Raw genomic sequence first — 17,583 nt, forward strand, 5'->3', positions numbered from 1 at the left:
AACATCTTTATTTACTTACATGAAATAATTTTCCAAACTCTTTTAAGGAAATACATCTTAAAGTAACCATCTGTGGTCTAAAAAATCGTTTTTTTCCTTGTACTGTTTTCTTCTTCTTGAATTAGGTGCACTTCTATAGCGCGGTCGCCACCTAGTGGGCAAACTGAAACGCCCTCCAGGAGAAGCAGAACAATGTTTACAATGTTAATGATCTGAACATTTCTGTTAAAACTAGAGAATCTATGTAACACTGTATCATATTAATCTAATTATTTTACTAATACATTTTACAATATGTGAACTGTATCAGATTAATATAAATATATTCAAATTAAATAATAGATTTTTAATGTATTTTTAAACAACCGTGTATAAATTTGTAAACTTAAAATTGAACTGAATTCAAGAATCGAAAGAATTGGAAAAAATCAGAAGGCAGGCTAACTTTAAAACAAAATGTGAACTATCCCAACAAGGATTGCAAACCGTAGCTCTTCCATTATCTTTAGCTCATTTCTTTGCCCTGCCCTCATAATTCCTGGCCAATGACTGAAGAGATCTTGGATTTATTGATTTTCGTTGATTTGGAGCAAAAACGTCTGGTTGACAGTAGTCAAAGTCCAAGCCAAATGCAAGGATCAGGACTCAATCTGGACAAAATTCAGCAGACTCTGGACTTTTCCATTCCTAAAACACAACATTGTACATAAAATGCTCCTTGACTCGTTGAAAACTCTTTATTGTCACACCGGTTTGTGTTTCCTCCCTTACTGCACGGTGAAGTTTTCTTTGCTTTTCTTCTTTCTTTCTTTTTCAGAGAATCAACAAACATGAGACAGGGATAAAAAGTAAAGGTCAAGGCACATTGGTCATGGAGATTAGATGTTAACAGGTCAAAAGCTCTATAAACTTGAGGTCAGCTCACAAACTGCAGAGCGTAAAAGTACATTTAATCATCCTCCAGTCAAAGATGATCCCAGTAGGTGAGTTTTACTGTTTTCTGCTGTCATGAATCTCTGGAAGAGGAAAATGAAAATAGAACTGGAAAGCAGCACTGGAAGGTTCAGACACAGAAAAAAAAAAAAAAATAGGCCACAGTAAGAACAAGAGTCTCTCTACAATGCAGTTGGGCTCAGTATTGAGGCTCTTAAGCTGAAGTAGGCAAGTGCTTGTGTGAGTCTGTGTAGATCAGCGTTTGGGTGTTTTGTGGGTGTGCACGAGTGTTATCGTGTGCCTCTTTGTGCGCGCATTGTGAGGAAGGATGTGCTACGGCAGCAGCTCTATTGTTTCTACCTCGCCTCCTGCTCTTCCTTCCTTCCTCCTCCCTGGGGTGTAGACAGCAAACAGAGACAGCTTTCTCCTGCGTGTGGACATGACCCATGAAGGTGTGGGTGACGACTGCTCTGATGGAAAATAAAAAGGGAGCCTTCCAACAACACGGGCCGTGTCGCTCTGTGCTGTGACTCACTTTTGAGCCACTCGTTACAACACCATTAAAAATGACAAATGCTCTGATCAGCTGCCGTCTAAGGTCAGCGATTGATGTCTGATGCTTCTGGAGCCTTGTGCCTTTCCCCAATTCATCAGTTAGCCACGATTGTAAAAGTTATTTATCACACTGAAGCCATAATTTATTACTAGATCTGTATGTTTTTGTAAAAGGTAAAAATTAAAGCATTAAGGTGCATAAATATTAAAAAAATTGAAAAAAAAATATAAAATCTTCAAGTTGGTTGAGGTTATTGCTTCTAAAAGAGGGTCAATCAGTTATTAAATCTAGGGCCGGGTTGATAAAATCAATTTATCGATTTGAATTGATCTAAGCTTAATAATTGATCCATAAAAATACAGATCAATTTAGGACATAAAGCTAGCTTGATGCTAACGTTTAAAGGAATTTCCCATAGAACGGCTAATGCTAACGCTCGGTTGACCTAAACATACTTTGCTGACTCAATTAACATCTTTATAAACTCACAGGCATGGATTTTCCAAACTCTTTTAAGGAAACATTTTAAAAGTAACCATTTGTGTGGTCTAAAAGGGAGTTTTTTGCTCTTTCTTTGCTTATTCTTCTTGAAAAAAAATGTAAAGCTACAGTGCAATTGCCACCTAGTGGCCAAACTGAATCGCCTTCCAGGAGAGACAGAACAATTGTTGGAGCTTTTTACTTTTTAGCAACCATGTCTCACTGTATGGTAATAACAATCTGATTATAATTTCACTAATATATTTACATTATGTAAACTCTATCAGATTAGTAAAAATATGTTCAAAACATATACATAGATTATTCATGTATTTCTAAACAAATGTGTCTAAATGTGGCAAAATTGAATTGGATTGAACTGAATTGAAAGTATTGATAAAAAAATCAACAAGAAAATTTAAAATAAATAAAATCAGTCAAGGTTTGGGTGAATTGAATCGAATCGATTCAGGAAATTATTTTTGATACCCAGCCCTAATTAAATACAAGTGTTTACTTATTTTTTCCAACTTGTACTTTGAATTTTTTTCACATTTTGTATAATAAAAACACAGAAAAGTACATTTTTTTGTGTTGTGTTAATTTAAGCAAACTATGTTTATCATGTGACGCGACTTAATTGAAAATCAGAAATCCAGGTAATTCCAATGGATTCACATACTTTTTCTTTCAACTGTATTGACACAAGCTATTAAAAATCAAAAATAAAAATGTAAAAAACAAGAAAAAAAATAACTAAAATTGTAGATTTTTAAGCATCTGTTTAGAGAAGGAATGTTGGAAATGTTTTCCATTGATGATTCCAAGAGACAGAGTCTAATCTTTTGCTCTTTTTTTATTAAATATCCATCCAGGAACATACAAATAAAATGATTTGTATCAATTCTTTTTGCGAAAGCAAATTATAGCAGAAATACATTAACACAATGTCAAAATCATAAGCTATTTTTCCAGTCCATAAGGGCTGGTAAAATGTATCTGGGACAGTGTGCTGTTCAGCGACACCGCTGAAGTATTAGGGCATCCAGTGGCCCAGGGTAAAAAACCAGGCCCACTCAGTTTGAAGATTAACAACTTCATCCCAGTTCTTCAGCTCTGGGGATTTAGGGGACATATCTAGACCAAGACAGGTGTATGGTTCTGGGCTATGAGGCGGGAACTGCCTCTTCCTCTGCTGAAGCAGACTCTGGTCCTCTGGGTCCCTGCAGGGAAAAGCCCATTCTGTGTGCCATCTGTTGCAGCACACGCTCACACAAAAGGGGGTGTGAGGTGCAAAGGGAGGAGGCTGATGTGCAGCGCTTGGTAAATATCATTAAGAAGTGGAGCTGAATTTGTCAAAAATATTAAGGAGCATTTCAAATGCAAATGTGGAACATTTTTTAGGAAAAAACTGATCCACACTCATCCAATATCTGCATATTTTTGGTTTAGAATTAGTTTTAAATTAAAATAAAATTGTAACACTAAACTGATCAAGTTTTATTTTTTATTTTGAACCAAAAAAAATCCTGCTCTTCCTCCGGAGTTACAGCTGCAGTAGCGACTTTCAGCCAACTGGCGGCGTTACTCCCCTTCCGTGCGGCGGACGTCGCTCCAAATAGGTCAAGGAAAAGTTTTGTGTTTTGACAATGCGAGGAGGGCGGAGCGGCGGGTTGGCCATTGGTTTGTGAGTTTCAGCTACCACTCGTTGATTGGCCCCGCCAGTCTAATGGGGCTGTGAGCAGGCGATGTCGGGTGTCCCCCAAGCCCCCCACAGCACCCCCACCCCTCTGTACGCATCCGCCAGCCCCTATACTCCGCTTTTCCCCTGCGCTGACTGTCACACAGTGTTTACTACGTCTTGAAATGTGACTCACATCAGAGGCTGTCTGCTGGAGTCTGGCTCAGGCAAACCGGGGATTCTTCAGGCGCGCACCTTGCGTCTTGGTTATATTTGGGGGACCCGCTGTGGAGCATATACACCCTTCTGCCATGACAGTGGATTTGTTTACGCTTTTGTGCGCGCTGGCCATCACGTCTTCTGCTATGGAAGGTAAATAAGAAATGACCGGGGGATTACGCGCCCGCGCGCGCGTCGTAGGCGCGGCGGAGCTGGTGTCCAAGACGCGCTGTGAAGCTTGGGGATGCTTACAACGGTTTCTGCTGGGCAGCAATGCGTCTCCAGCATTCAGAGATGTGACACACGTGGATCGGAGCAGATGGTTCTCCGCTTTATTTGTAGTGATCACTGGGAAGAAGCATCAGCTTTAGGACTTTGGGTCATTTTTACGCACAGATTACGCATAACAAGTATACCATTATCCTTAGGAAAAACAATATTAACTGTTTTTTTTTACTCTTTGCGTGTAAAACGAATATTTCTGTTGGTTCATTCTTTCAGAAGAAATGCGTTTTCCTTTACTTAAAGAATAAGCTGCAACTCACATCCTCAGACATTTTAAAGCTTGCCTGACAAACCCCATCAGACTTTATAAAGTTTTTATTTATAAAGAACTTATATTTTCATAAATGTATTAATTTTAGCACTATTAAAGAAAAAATCAGTCTACTGAGAGCAGGGGAGCGCCTTTCCCCCTCGTTTCTTTTTCATTTCATCTCCATTCCTTATTTCCAGACTCTTGTCAGCATCTTCTTTTTTTCCATTTTCTTTTCTATCTGACACACACTCATCTGGACAAGTGCTGCTGCCACTACTACAGTAGCTATTATATCCTCAGTAAAACATGTTTTTCATTTCCGCTTTGGGACCTTAGGGACCAGACACTCTGGGCTGTTGCCTCCATGAGTGGCTGCTGGAAGGATAGCCCAGCTTCCATCATGAAATACATGCAGTCTTCTCTCATTTTATAGCATTATGACTCTTTATTAAAACCTATGGCCACACGAGAACAGCCTCCTTGTTTCCAACCCTCCAAATGAACACTTTGAATTAGTTTTCACACATTTTGTTTTTCTCTGATCATACAAATGTCTTCCACTGCTTGGCTTTTTGTTTTGGCTGTTGCTTTCTTTCGGATTTCAAAGCCTAAATTCTCTCTCTGAGAGTTAAGAGCTCAATTGTTTACCCTGTAAGAAATGCATTATAGAGAATAAAAGGATGGCTGACTGAAGCTACTGGGCAGGGAGCTGGGCCTCTGGGTTACCTGAATGAAAAGGATGAAATGGTTTTCTTGTTTTGGTTGCTAATTAATTGCTAATTTCCCATAGGATGGGTAAAATCTTCTCTGATCTGAACTCTCATCCATCCTTCTTCCATTACAAGTGTTTAAGATGTGAAAGGAAGAAAGTTGAACACATTTTCCTGCTTATGCCGTCACTATAAATGTGATCATAACTCTAAATGTCACCAGTTCTTGTGATTGGAGGAATGAGAGGCTTTTGTTGGGCCACACGGATGAACTGGATGGTTTAATTGACCCCTCTACAAACAAATACTCCGGGTAAAGACTTGATACCACATCAGTGAATCGTGAGAGGAATGGAGTGAGAAAGAAATGCTTCTGAGTGTGACTGGGTTGTAGAAGTAGTTCAACAGGAATCAGAAAAACAAGAAACAAAGCTTAAGCTTGAACATAAAGTGTTCTGTGTTTAATGTCGATCATCTAAGCCTTGCTTCCACTGAGCGGTCCGGTCCAGTCCAATATTTTGAAAGTTTCAATTGTAAAACAGGCCCATTAAACAGTACCGACCCATACCTCTTGAGGGCCCTCATCAGTTGTAGGTCAATAGAAAGATAGACAGTTAGGGCGGAGCCGCTGTAGCCACCCTCTGATTGGCAGAAAGGGATGACGACATTAGAAAGCTCCAATAGAGCGCTAAGCAAGCATTTTCTTTTTAGCTTCTTTCAAACAACATTAAGTTCTTGTTATACACGATGTACAAAAAGTGAAGTAAGAAAAAGACGAGCTACTAGATGACGACTATGACGGAATGACGCGCTAGCGGTCTACACCACACATGCACCGTAAAACAAACAATGGAAGTGAGGCTTAATTGAGTGGAAACACTCACCAGAATTAACTGGATCGTACCGTACCACTCCTTACCGGACCGGACTGCTGATTGGAAACGAGGCTTTAGTTAGTTGAGATTTAGCTGTTTTTATCCCAAAAACAAACAAACAAAAACTGTGTTCTTTTCTAGGTAATAGTTTCTGCAGAGCGGCAGTTACAAAAATGGTTAGCAATATTGGAGCTGTGCAGTTTTGAGGAAGACGATCTGTCTGTCTGCATCCGAATGAAGTTTCAGGGGCGGAGCTATGAGGGGGGGCCTGTCCCCAGCAAAAAGCTTTGTCCTCTTTTAAATTTTTGATTCAGTGTTTGTATCATTATAGTCAAAGATTAAGAAATTATCAATACAAGCTTCTTTAAGCATTCATGTGATGTAAGAGACATAGATAGAACAGTTAGAAATCTGTTATTTTCATTATTTTATCTGCTCTTCTTGTTTGCCATCTTTCTAGAGTCTTCTGCCCCCCTCCCGCTCTTACTTATAAAACGCTCTAACTCCACCGCTGGGAGTGGGGCAGAGAGGTTGAGGCCTGCAGATTCTGCATCACTGCTACAAGCTTTCCTCCATCATGATGTCCTCCATCATCAGAAAACATGTTAAAAACTCTAAAAACTGATTTTGCTTGGAGTGGATCTTTCCAAACAGTCTAGATTTCGATATAAATTAACAAAATGACATGAAATACGTTTGTTGGGAGATATAAACCACTTTGCTTGTCATTTTATGAGCGTACTTTAGTCAACTCTTAAACTCCCCTCTTTTCATCCTGTCACCCTCCCAGTTTCCTCCTCTCTCCACTGTAGTCTGTGCTCTACTGTTTTTTCTTTTTTTCACTAATCCCCCCCCTCTACTCTTGCCTCCCTCCTCGTTGTCTCTGTGGCAGGCGGATGTTTTTTTTTGCCAACAGCAGCAGTAATTCTCCTCACTTACAGAGCCATTGCTTATTTCTGTTTGCCCTTAAACCAATTAGGCTTAGATAAACCCGCTCATTTAACGGCCTGGAACTGGGTGGCGGAGGGAGGAGGACGGCGGAAAAGACGTTGGGGAGGAGGGGGTGGGATCAAACAGCAGTCGAGGATAGACATAGAACGAGGGAGATGAAAAGATGAGACGGAGATAGAAAAGGAGAGGCTGGTTTGTTTCAGACAAAGTACAGTATGTGTTTTACAAACGAGAAGAGTGAGATTGAACAAAGCTAAGAAGGTAAATGAGCGCCGAGCTGTCGCAGTTATTTGACATAAAGCGAACCTGAGCTGGGCGTCTGTGGTGTAAAGCAGCAGCGGCGTTTAATACGAGCAGGATAAGAGTATGTTAGTGATGTTCAAAGTCCCTCGAAATGCGGTGTGTAACTGGATCGCTCCATGGTGATGCACCCTCCGAGTGCTCACTGCAGTAAAAGCAAAGTTGAAGAGTGTTTTTTTTCTCCATTTTTCAATCAGCACCGTGAATCCACAGTAATTATGACAGCCTTTAAATCCGCTCGTAGATTGGTTTAGCTAGGTCACACAATGGAGCAACCTATGGAGGTTTAAAAGTGAAGCTTCAGTGTCAAAAGGCTCAGTTTGACTTTAATTGCAATATAACAGGAATTTCACAAGACGAGATTTGTCTTTGCTAGGTTACATGCTACGTGTTATGAGTAGGATTTAAGTGTTCTGGATCTGAAACATATTTTTGTTGTTACGTCAAAAATATACCACGTATGCATCATAATTTGCATAAAAACGGATCACTCCAGTCATCTTTTGATCTATTTTCAAAGTGTTGTTAGTGGTCTTTTAATTATGATTATGCAATTTTTAGCCAAAATTTTAAAAACCTGTCGTTGTCTAGTCATAGTTTCTGCAGAGCGGCAGGAGTTTATCAGAAATTTGCCTCTTGAGTTGTTGATGGGACTGTTGGTGAACCTGAGCTCATTTCAAATCAACACTTCAGTTGCACATTTTTCCGCCAGCTCAGACGAAGAAAACGAAGACATACATGGATCTAGTCGTCTACAAGCAGATGCATCAGAATGGAGCAGAGCGGGGAGCCATTGTAGTTTCTACATCACAACTACAATCTTTTTCGAACTACACTATTTTATCTGCTCCTGATTCCCCACAATTTGAATAATAATCTGAATTTTCTTTACAAATGCCATCCATCAAGAGAAAAGTGCCCCAAGAACATGTTGAAAACACCAAAAACACAAAATGAGTCGGATAACTTGTGATGGCCACATTTCCATTAATTGTATGTGCAAACTTTATCAAAATTCCAGAAATGTCAAAATAAACTAAATTCACAATTACACTGTTTCCATTAAATCATAATAATGCAAATAAACACAAACCAACTCATGCGATAAGTCATTCAAAAGCACAGCGACGGACCGTCAAGAACAGCAGATACATTCAAATTTCTGCCACGGTACTAGCACTCATCATCATCCATCAAAGGAGACGTCTGCGTCTTATTCAGAATATAGAGCAACAAGCTAGGTGGAAGCGGCTACGGATGAAGCGAATTTGGGAAATGGTGGTTGGTGATTTCAATACACCTTAATAACCACCTTTTTCTCAATTTATATGAGTTTTTTCAAAATTTCAGTTTGCATTAGGTACATTTATTATCAAAAATCCAATTTCATAGTCAATGGAAATGCAGATAAACTACTGACTGCATGCTCTCTCTTGTGCTATCTCTTGCATGAGTCATAAAACATAGGATGGTGAGAACTAAAGGACAAATTTAGGGATCTGAAGTGGCTGTCCATAAACTTAAAAGCCTTCATTCGTCTTTTACGGTTCGTGCAATCCAAGGGACAAGTGGAAAGTACGGCGCTGCACCGAAGATGTCTGCTTCTCTCAGGAATCTTAACCTAAACCTTCTCTGTCCTCCTCTCCTTTTATGCTCTGACTTAACATGCTCACAAAAATGTGTTAATTTGCAGCATCAAGCTGTGGCTCTCCTCGTGTTGATCCAACAGTTTTGCTGTGACAGCTGAGGTTTTGGAGATGAAAAAGCGTGTCTAAGGCTAACCTACAGTTATTTTTTTGATTGTATGAACCATGTGATCTCATAGACCTGCTAAGTCGCTGTGATATTACTGCTTTCTAATAATTAAACTTCTCTTTAAAGAAGAACAAACACAACACAGGCCTGCGTGGGTGGAAGTAGGAGGACGGAAATGATATAAAAGATTGTGCTGAGTGCTCACATGAGTGCATTTTGGCCGGGGGCACTACTGCTGACCGGGGAGCACCTGAAGTAGAATTAAATTCTTTGCTTGCACTGCCATGTGTTGATGTGTTGTCAGTAGAGTGCTAAAACCATTATGACTGACTGGGCTTGTGGACAAGCCCTCATCTAATAAAGGAAGCTTTCTTTTGGCCTCTGTGGAAAAAACTGCTCGGCGTTAAGGCACATTTAGGCAGCTAGTCAGCTCTAACAAGTTCAAGTTCAAACCCTGCCATAAGTTGATGGACTTAGAGTCTGTAAATGCTATCTGGAGTCGTTTTTCCCCCCCCTCTGTGGTTGTGCTTGGATGCAGGCAGCATGACAGGAATGCTGGATCTGTGCAGTTTATGTTTTTCATGGTTATGAGAAAAGGCAGCTTAACCTCTCTTAGCCAGAAACGATTAGGGAGGAGATAGTTGTTAAGCAATATCTTCTCGTTTTTCCAAAGCATCTTTTGTTTGTTAAGATTGCAGGAAGTTGCTGATTGATGCATTATCTTGTGTTTTTCATTCCAGTTGGGTTAAGGTTAGCCGTTTTGCTACGTTGAAAGAACATTTTTCATGATTTCCTTCAGATGTAGATACTCCAGAAGAAGGTCGTTGTTGTCAAATGTCCTTAAGAATGACAGAAGAATGATCTGGATTTAACAGCATGGAGTCTCTGACACAACAGCAACAATAAATCAAGGTTTTAAGCTTTTTTAATGACCAAATTGTCAGCCAACTACCATTATGAGATATTATTTTATTGCTTAACCCTTTAACTACCCAACCAAGACAAACTCTTTAAAAAAAAAAAAGTTTTAATTTGTTTATTCTTGTACTGCTTGTTGCCTTGGGGGGATTAATACACGCAATATGTGTTTTTAAATCATATGTTTGGGTGGTGTAGTGGTTAGCACCTCACAGTAAAAAGGCCCTGGTTCAAATCCCTGTGTGAGTTTTCTCCTAGCGCTCTGGCTTCCTCCCACAATCCAAAAGCAAGCTTCATAGGTTAACGGTATCTCTAAGTTGTTGACCTGTTCAGGATGTACCCCATCTTTGCCCAACAGTAGATGGGATAGGCTCCAGCAGCCAAGTGACCCTGAAAGGGATTCAATAGGTTCTAAAGCTGGATGGACGATGGTTTTCATAAATGTGCTCTACTGTTTGGTTGAGCAGTCAGATAAAAGATTTAAAGCAGTGATTTATTTTGTAATCTTCGCTTTGGTTTTGGTTTTTAGAGATTTAAGGCTTGTAGTGTGTTAAAAACTATAGAGATAAAAATCATTTCTGTTTGAACGAGTATAAATGCAACCCCTAACGTGTTAAACGAGGCCAGTAGAGTCTGAGATTCAGATCAGGAAATCTTCTCAGATCTGTGTACAAACATGCTTGTTAAAGAATCGTATCGTCTTTTGAATCATCACGACCACAAAATGAAGGAATTTAGATTTAGATGTAGTTAACAGCTCTTAATTTATGTGGGAACCAGTCAAGTTGAACTGGCGGTTAATCTGATTCTGAAACAACTGAACTCTTGACCTAAACACAGGAATTAAAAAAAAGTATTTTTTTAAAGAATTGAAATTAAGAAATTATGGCACCTCTTAGCTGTGTTGTATCAAAAATATATATACTACTATCAAGATTAAAAAATATAGCAATGCTCTAATATTTGAATTGGTGTAAGTCTGAAAGAGCCAAACTAAAGGATTATATTTGAAGAATCAAGTACGAATTAAAAATAAAATAAAGTCAAATAATGAAATAAAATAAATAAAATAAAATTAAAACAAAAAAATTAAATAAAATTAAAACAAAAAAAATTAAAATAAAATAAAATAAAATAAAATAAAATAAAATAAAATAAAATAAAATTAAATAAAATTAAAATAAATTAAAATAAATTAAAATAAATTAAATTAAATTAAATTAAATTAAATTAAATTAAATTAAATTAAATTTAATTTAATTTAATTTAATTTAATTTAATTTAATTTAATTTAATTTAATTTAATTTAATTTAATTTAATTAAAAACAAAGGTCTAGAATAAAAAAAGAACAATCTGGTTAAAATGCTTCATGTTTATCTAAAATATATTCAAAAGATTCATGGTCATAAATGTGTCAAACAAGTATTTTATCATTTAAACTTAATTTTAGTTAAACATGAAAAATGTTAAGTGTTTTTTTCTTTTTTAATCTATTTTAACTCTCCAATGTGTATGCTGTTCCCTGATACAAAAAAACCTTTTAGTTTTTGGATAACCAAAAATGATTATTAAATGTAAGAAGTTTGTTGTTTTGACAATTCCTATTATCTTCTGATTGCAGTTTAGATACTGAACAATTTTAGTTTTAAGCAAACTAGTCTTAAAATTTGAAGCCAAATATATTTAAATGAATTTTGCAGTCAGCAATGCAATTAATCAGAAATAATGACACAAAATTAACACACAATTAATCAAAAAAGGGACATTTTAAGGGTTTCCCAGCAACAATTTATATTTAAATAAATGTGTGTATATTTATATTAAAAATATATATTTTTAAGATTTCACATCAGAAGTTAAAAATATTAGTAAAATACTTTGTAGTTGTGCAAATTATTACTGCCACAGTGTTAAGGCAGTTAAATCAGTGGTTTCAGTCACACGATATTTCTGTTCATTCACGTCTTTCACAGAGTTTTTTCATTGAGTGTGCCAACCAACTCCACAACATGTGCCAGCGTCGTGCTGGGGCAGGTTGGCACAAAAATCAAACTTTTTTTTTTAATCATTCTTTTCATTGAGATCCTAAATTTTAATCCGGGCCATTTTGACTATTATAATAAGCTGTTTTTCCTGCATTTGATAAAGAGTTTCTTTCGAATTTATATAGAAAAATTAGAATTTTCACAAGCTATTTTACACACTCATTTCATTATATAAACAAAGGCACATATTTGCATATATTCTGAAATTATATTTAGCTTTTTTAATAATGTGTAAGACGCATATTTCTTTATGTTTTGACCCAAATTGCATATAAATTGCAGCAGTTTTATCACTGATTTCCCCACTGGGTCTGTGTACTTCCTCTCGTCCTCACACACACAAACTCACATGTATACATCAAGCAGCTAGGAACAGAAAAAGAGACCCCCTGATAACTCACCTTACCCCAGAGACATCCGAGCCTTGGGAAGGCCAGATGGTGGATACAGACTGGGAGCTTATGCATGCTCACTTTTTTATGTACCCCTCATTGTGAAAGTGCGCAGGATCTTGCCGAAGAGTGGAAAAACAGAGCGTAACACTAAATGTCTAAATATTTTTTTTATTTTAATTGCATGTGTTCATCTAAACATATATTCTACACAACACTGCCTGCCTGCACCTTCATTGAATTCCTCCAGTGTCCAGAGATTTGTTGCACAGATGCTATCAGTAGTGTTAGGTTCCACCCATTTTGTTTCGTGCCTGGCTGGCCCTTATCAAAGCAGGTGGCAGACTGTGGGATGAGTACCAAGACCTTATCTGTCCACTCTCGTGGATAAGCAGAGCATAAACAACATACGTAATACGTTAGGGGACGGGAATGGAAGTGGTGACGCTCCTGACATGGTTCAACCTCAAACTGTGTGAGTCATCTGTTTGCTGGAAAAAGCCAGTTCTCTCAAATGGTGCGAACACAACATGGACAAAGACACACACATTGATGCCCTAGCACACGCCAACCCCAGGCTTGATGCGCGCCGGAGCACAAAGTACAGAACAAACCCTACAAGCCACACCTAGTGGAAAATGGCAATGGTAGTAATTGATTGGCTGCAGTGACCCGGCTAACCTCACCGCTCAAGGATGTTGGTGTGAAAAATAGACTTCTCCCTATTCTTTTTTTTCTGCTTCAGAGCCTTTTTCCCCCCATTATCACTTGTCTTGTTCATTGGATGGCAGTTGTTCAGTCAGCAGGAAAAGGAAGCCCCTTGAATATTTTTTTTTTTTTTTTGAAGTGGGAGGTGAGGGATAAAGAAACATTGATTATCAAGTCTTATTTCCTGCTTTTTCGTGTAACCTGGCTCCTGAGGCCTCTACAGTTACAGCCCCATTTCCATCTCATCTCCTCTTATCAAATGGCTTCTTAAGCCCCTGTCCATTCCAACCTTTCCATCACCAGCTCCCACCAGTCCCAGTCCACAAAAGCCTGCTCTCAACTCAACTTCCACACTGTTTCTTGTTGCCTGCCAGATTACTCTTTTTAATTAAATCCGTGAAAAATTGCACCCATTTTGCCCCTAAACTCACTGTCTGAAAATAATTCACTATATTCCTCCCTTTTTCTCCCCTTCCTCCCAGCCTTACCTACCTGGATTAGCCACATTTTTATGGTTAAAAACAGATGCATTCTTGGGAGAGTTGGAGGCTCTACTCCAAGGAGGAGATGTGAAACTTGAGCCTTCCCCTCCAAAAGATGTAATAGGCACAGGACTGGCAGGAACAGGAAGAGGGCAAAGAGATGGCTGCCGTTGTGGGACTTCCAGAAGACAAAGAGCTTCATTTATGGTGGTTAAAATGAGATCTGTTTTTGAGTCAAACCTAAAACCATTTTAAGATGACTTTTGAGCCTTGAGGTTATGACTTGCAGAGGGCAGGCAGGTCAAGGAGTTCTCAAAAGGTTGGTGCAGTTTATGAGACTTCCAGTGTGTAGAAAAAAACATTTCATAAACTTGTATTGTTGTCAGATATCTTTACCATCAAGACGAAAGTGAGAGTATATGAAGCTTGAGTTCTGAGTACTCTTTTGTATGTTTTTTTCTTATTGGACGACTAATCGTCAGCAGGAAAATTGTCTCAATGATTTTCATACAAGATCACTTAGAGTAGGGGTGTGCAAACTATGGTCAGGGGCCATATACTATTAAATAGTTAAACTATTTAAACTGGCCCGCCAAACTAGAATAAATTATTTTGATTACAGTTTATAAATGTTTTATTTTCCCTGTAGTTCATGTGTCCAGATATTCTGCATTCATTTACTGTTTGAAGATTTGTTGTTTTTCCGATATTCAAGTGGGATTTCCAAGTCTTACAGTCATTTTTCCAATTATTTCAATACCACATGAATGCAGCATTTCCCTGAGTTTGAGTTTTTCGCTGAAGGTCATCAACACATTGGTGAAACTGGCACCAAAATGAGAAAAAAAGCCCCACAAATTAGAAATCAAGTATCCAAAATGTTGTGTTTTTAGGTGATTGTGTTATCAAGAGTTAAGCATGTTTGTTTTCATCCAGATCCCATGTTATTTCTTTCTCTTAAGAGATGAATTACCAAGAACACACCACAAATCTTCTACTGGTCCGGCCCTTCTGTCAAATTTTTGAGCCTTTGTGGCCCCTGACTTAGATTTGACTTGGTATTTCCTAGAAAGACAGAATGACAAACGAAGAACTCCTCCATGTTACTGGCTCTAAACCTTTGTCATCCCTGTTGAAACTAATTCCACTAAGATGCGTGGGCCATGTCCACAGGATGCCTAAAAGTGGCCTTCGAAGCTACATTTTGCAAAGTGTGTTGAAAGATGGCAAAAGATCAATTAGAGGTATGAAAGACTTCCTGATAGATCCTGATACTTGGTCTGCTGTATGCAGCAACAGAGGCAGATGGCATACCAGCCTAAGGACGGGTATCCAAGTTGATGTCGAGGCAAACCTTGAAATATTGATAAAACGGCGCACCTGTCCACCTATTGATGTCTAGCCTCATGGTATAGTCGGATACGAATGATAAGACCCCCCTAACATTTGGACGTACCCAGCCAGCAAGGCCAAGTGGGCCCCATATGGTTTAACCCATGTTGAGAGTGGGGCCAATGATTTTTGACCGTCACTGGTGTCTGCGGCAGACATGAAATCCTGTCCACCTTCATCCACATTTGTCATGGGATGGATAACACATATCAATGTATGGCTTGGGTCATCTGCACCCCATAAGATAGCACAAAGATGAAAGTCGGCAGAAAATGTCGGCCTAAATGGGTTTGTCCACAGTTTCCATTGTGGCCACCTGTGTTTGCCCACGTTGACTAAAGTGGGGACTCAGTGGGTATAGGTTCGCTATGCTATTCAGCCACCTGGTGGACAGCGAAGCTCACTAGCTCAACACAGTGGAGCTTGCTAGCTTGCTACAGCAGAACTAACTAGCTGGATACAGCGGAACTTGCTAGGATGCTACTGCGGAGCTCACCATCTTGGTACAGAGAAGCTTGCTAGCTCGAAATCCTGTGGAGTTCAAAAACATGCTGCAGTGGAGCTCACTTCAGCAAAGCTCTCAAGCATGCTATAGCGGAGTTTGCTAGCTTGCAACAGAAGAGGTGTCTAGCATGCTACAGAGAAGCTCGCTAGAACACTTCAGGGAATCTTCCTAATACGCTACATTGTCCACCGGGCAGCTGCCTAGTGTAGCTCCGCTGTATCGAGCTAGCGAGTTCCTCTGTAGCATGCTAGCGAGCTCCTCTGTAGCAAGCTAGCGAGCTCCACTGTATTGAACTAGTGAGCTAGTGAGCCCCGCTGTCCACCAGGCGGCTGCCTAGCATAGCGACCCTATACCCACTGAGTCCCTATTTAAGTCAATGTGGGCAAACACAGCTGGGACCACCACAGAAACTGCAGACAAACCCAATTGGGGCCCACATTTTCTGCCCACTTTTAAACTATTCGGGGCCCACTTGGCCATGCTGGCTGGGTATTCTACCTATTGCCTGTACTTTTCCCCACTAAAAGTGTAATCTCTTGTTAAGCACTGGTCTCAAAACAAGATGGCAGCAGAGGAATTGCATATGAATATTTACCTCATTGTGTGTGTGTGTGTGTGTATTAGCACCCAAAATGAAAAATGCGTTGGAGAAAAATGAAGTGCCCATGAAGTGCAAAATGGAACTTCAGGTTCCAAGAGGGACGCTGATGGGCCGATAAGTATCAGTAGTGGGAGGACAGTTTTCACCCTTCGTAACACTGAATTCCACTGCCGGGCAAATTTTATCCACCCTCTGCTGTCCACTTCTCCAGCTGGATAAGAAGAGCATTTGTGAATGTAATTAACTATTGATTTGAAGCATGGAGGGTAATGGGAAATGAGTGGACAGTATCTCGATTTATCAGCCGCATGTAAGGCTGTAGGGCAGCTAAATATCTGTAGAGACATGAGTTGCATTTCCCTAATAAAAATTAAGTGTTTTCTTTTTTCTTTTTATCTGTTTTCTTCATGTAAGCACATATAATGTATACAGACGTAATAGGGATTTCTAGAGATCCCAGGGCTATCTGTTCTTTCAGTTAACCTTGTAAAAAAACACATTCTTTATATAAATTTTGCTGCTTTACAAAATGCGTTTAGTCGTTGACAGGTTTATCATTTCACTTTTTTGATGGCTAACTTTATAAACAAATCTCATAGCATGTCTCACAATCTTCCCAACACTACCACTATCTGGGGAAAGGGGATCTATGTTAATGTAATGTGTTCTCAGGTCAAAGCCATCCATCATACAATCTGATAATCCAGTTTTTTAAATGCAAAAGGAAGCCAAAAGTAAATTTGCTAGATGAAAATGGTGTTGTAGTCCATCATCTATGGCCTACATCACTGTGAAGTACTTTTTTTTGTCTGAGGTGAACTGGAGGACAAGGATTAGGAGAGCAGAGGAAAAGGGGACAAAGAGAATGAGAAAACAATAGGCTTCTATGGTGCCTTCAAAGGTATATGTGCTAATTAGGAGGCTGGTGGATGTGGTCGCTAACCCCCAAGCCTTTCCAGCCCTCTAAATTGTGTTTGTCGTTTAAAGTGCCTGTCCTTGCACTTTTGTGTGAGTTTGTTCTTTACCCTTTTAAGGATTTCACAATAGCGGGAGTTAAAGAACGAGCCTGATAATCTTTATTGCACTGGGAATTGTTGAAGATTGACAAATTCAATGTCATTGAAGATGCGTACTTCCTGGTGCAATGAAAGCTTAGGAAATTGTTGTTTTTCCAATTGACTTGGAAAGTCACTTGTCCATTTTGGAAAAACATTTTGGAAAAAATATATATGTAATGATTTAAGCTTGAAATTAGTTTGAAAGTTCAACTAATCTTATTTTTCATAAGCATGGCAGCGCAGACAGCAATGCTATTTCTTTTACCTAGCATGCTACTGTTATCCTGTTTGCATTTCACAAAGAGGAAAGAACAGTTGGTTTAAATATGGAACACTAGCCTAGACCTCAGGTCGACATGATTTCAGTCTTCTGCATTTAGTTTAAAAACCCACAGAAGTTAAATTTAAACATACTTTTGGGAGGAAAGCACAAGCCTTCTGAACAAACACACCATTGACTAAATATTCACTGGAGATATCAA

At 39.0% G+C, this 17,583-nt stretch overlaps 1 protein-coding gene across 2 annotated transcripts in view; it reads left to right on the forward strand.

The window, feature by feature from the left end:
• The first annotated feature begins 3,608 nt into the window (after positions 1 to 3,608).
• LOC112147554 (ephrin type-B receptor 1-B) overlaps positions 3,609 to 17,583 on the forward strand; it is a 211,823-nt gene continuing 197,848 nt past the window's right edge. For both annotated transcript variants that reach the window (XM_024274054.2, XM_024274055.2), the window contains exon 1: positions 3,609 to 4,022. In XM_024274054.2, the coding sequence (XP_024129822.1) occupies positions 3,962 to 4,022 (61 nt within the window). In that variant the 5' untranslated portion in view covers positions 3,609 to 3,961. The remainder of the gene's footprint in view (positions 4,023 to 17,583) is intronic.

The sequence above is a fragment of the Oryzias melastigma genome, linkage group LG17 (assembly GCF_002922805.2).
Source record: "Oryzias melastigma strain HK-1 linkage group LG17, ASM292280v2, whole genome shotgun sequence".
Classification (NCBI taxonomy): Eukaryota; Metazoa; Chordata; class Actinopteri; order Beloniformes; family Adrianichthyidae; genus Oryzias; species Oryzias melastigma.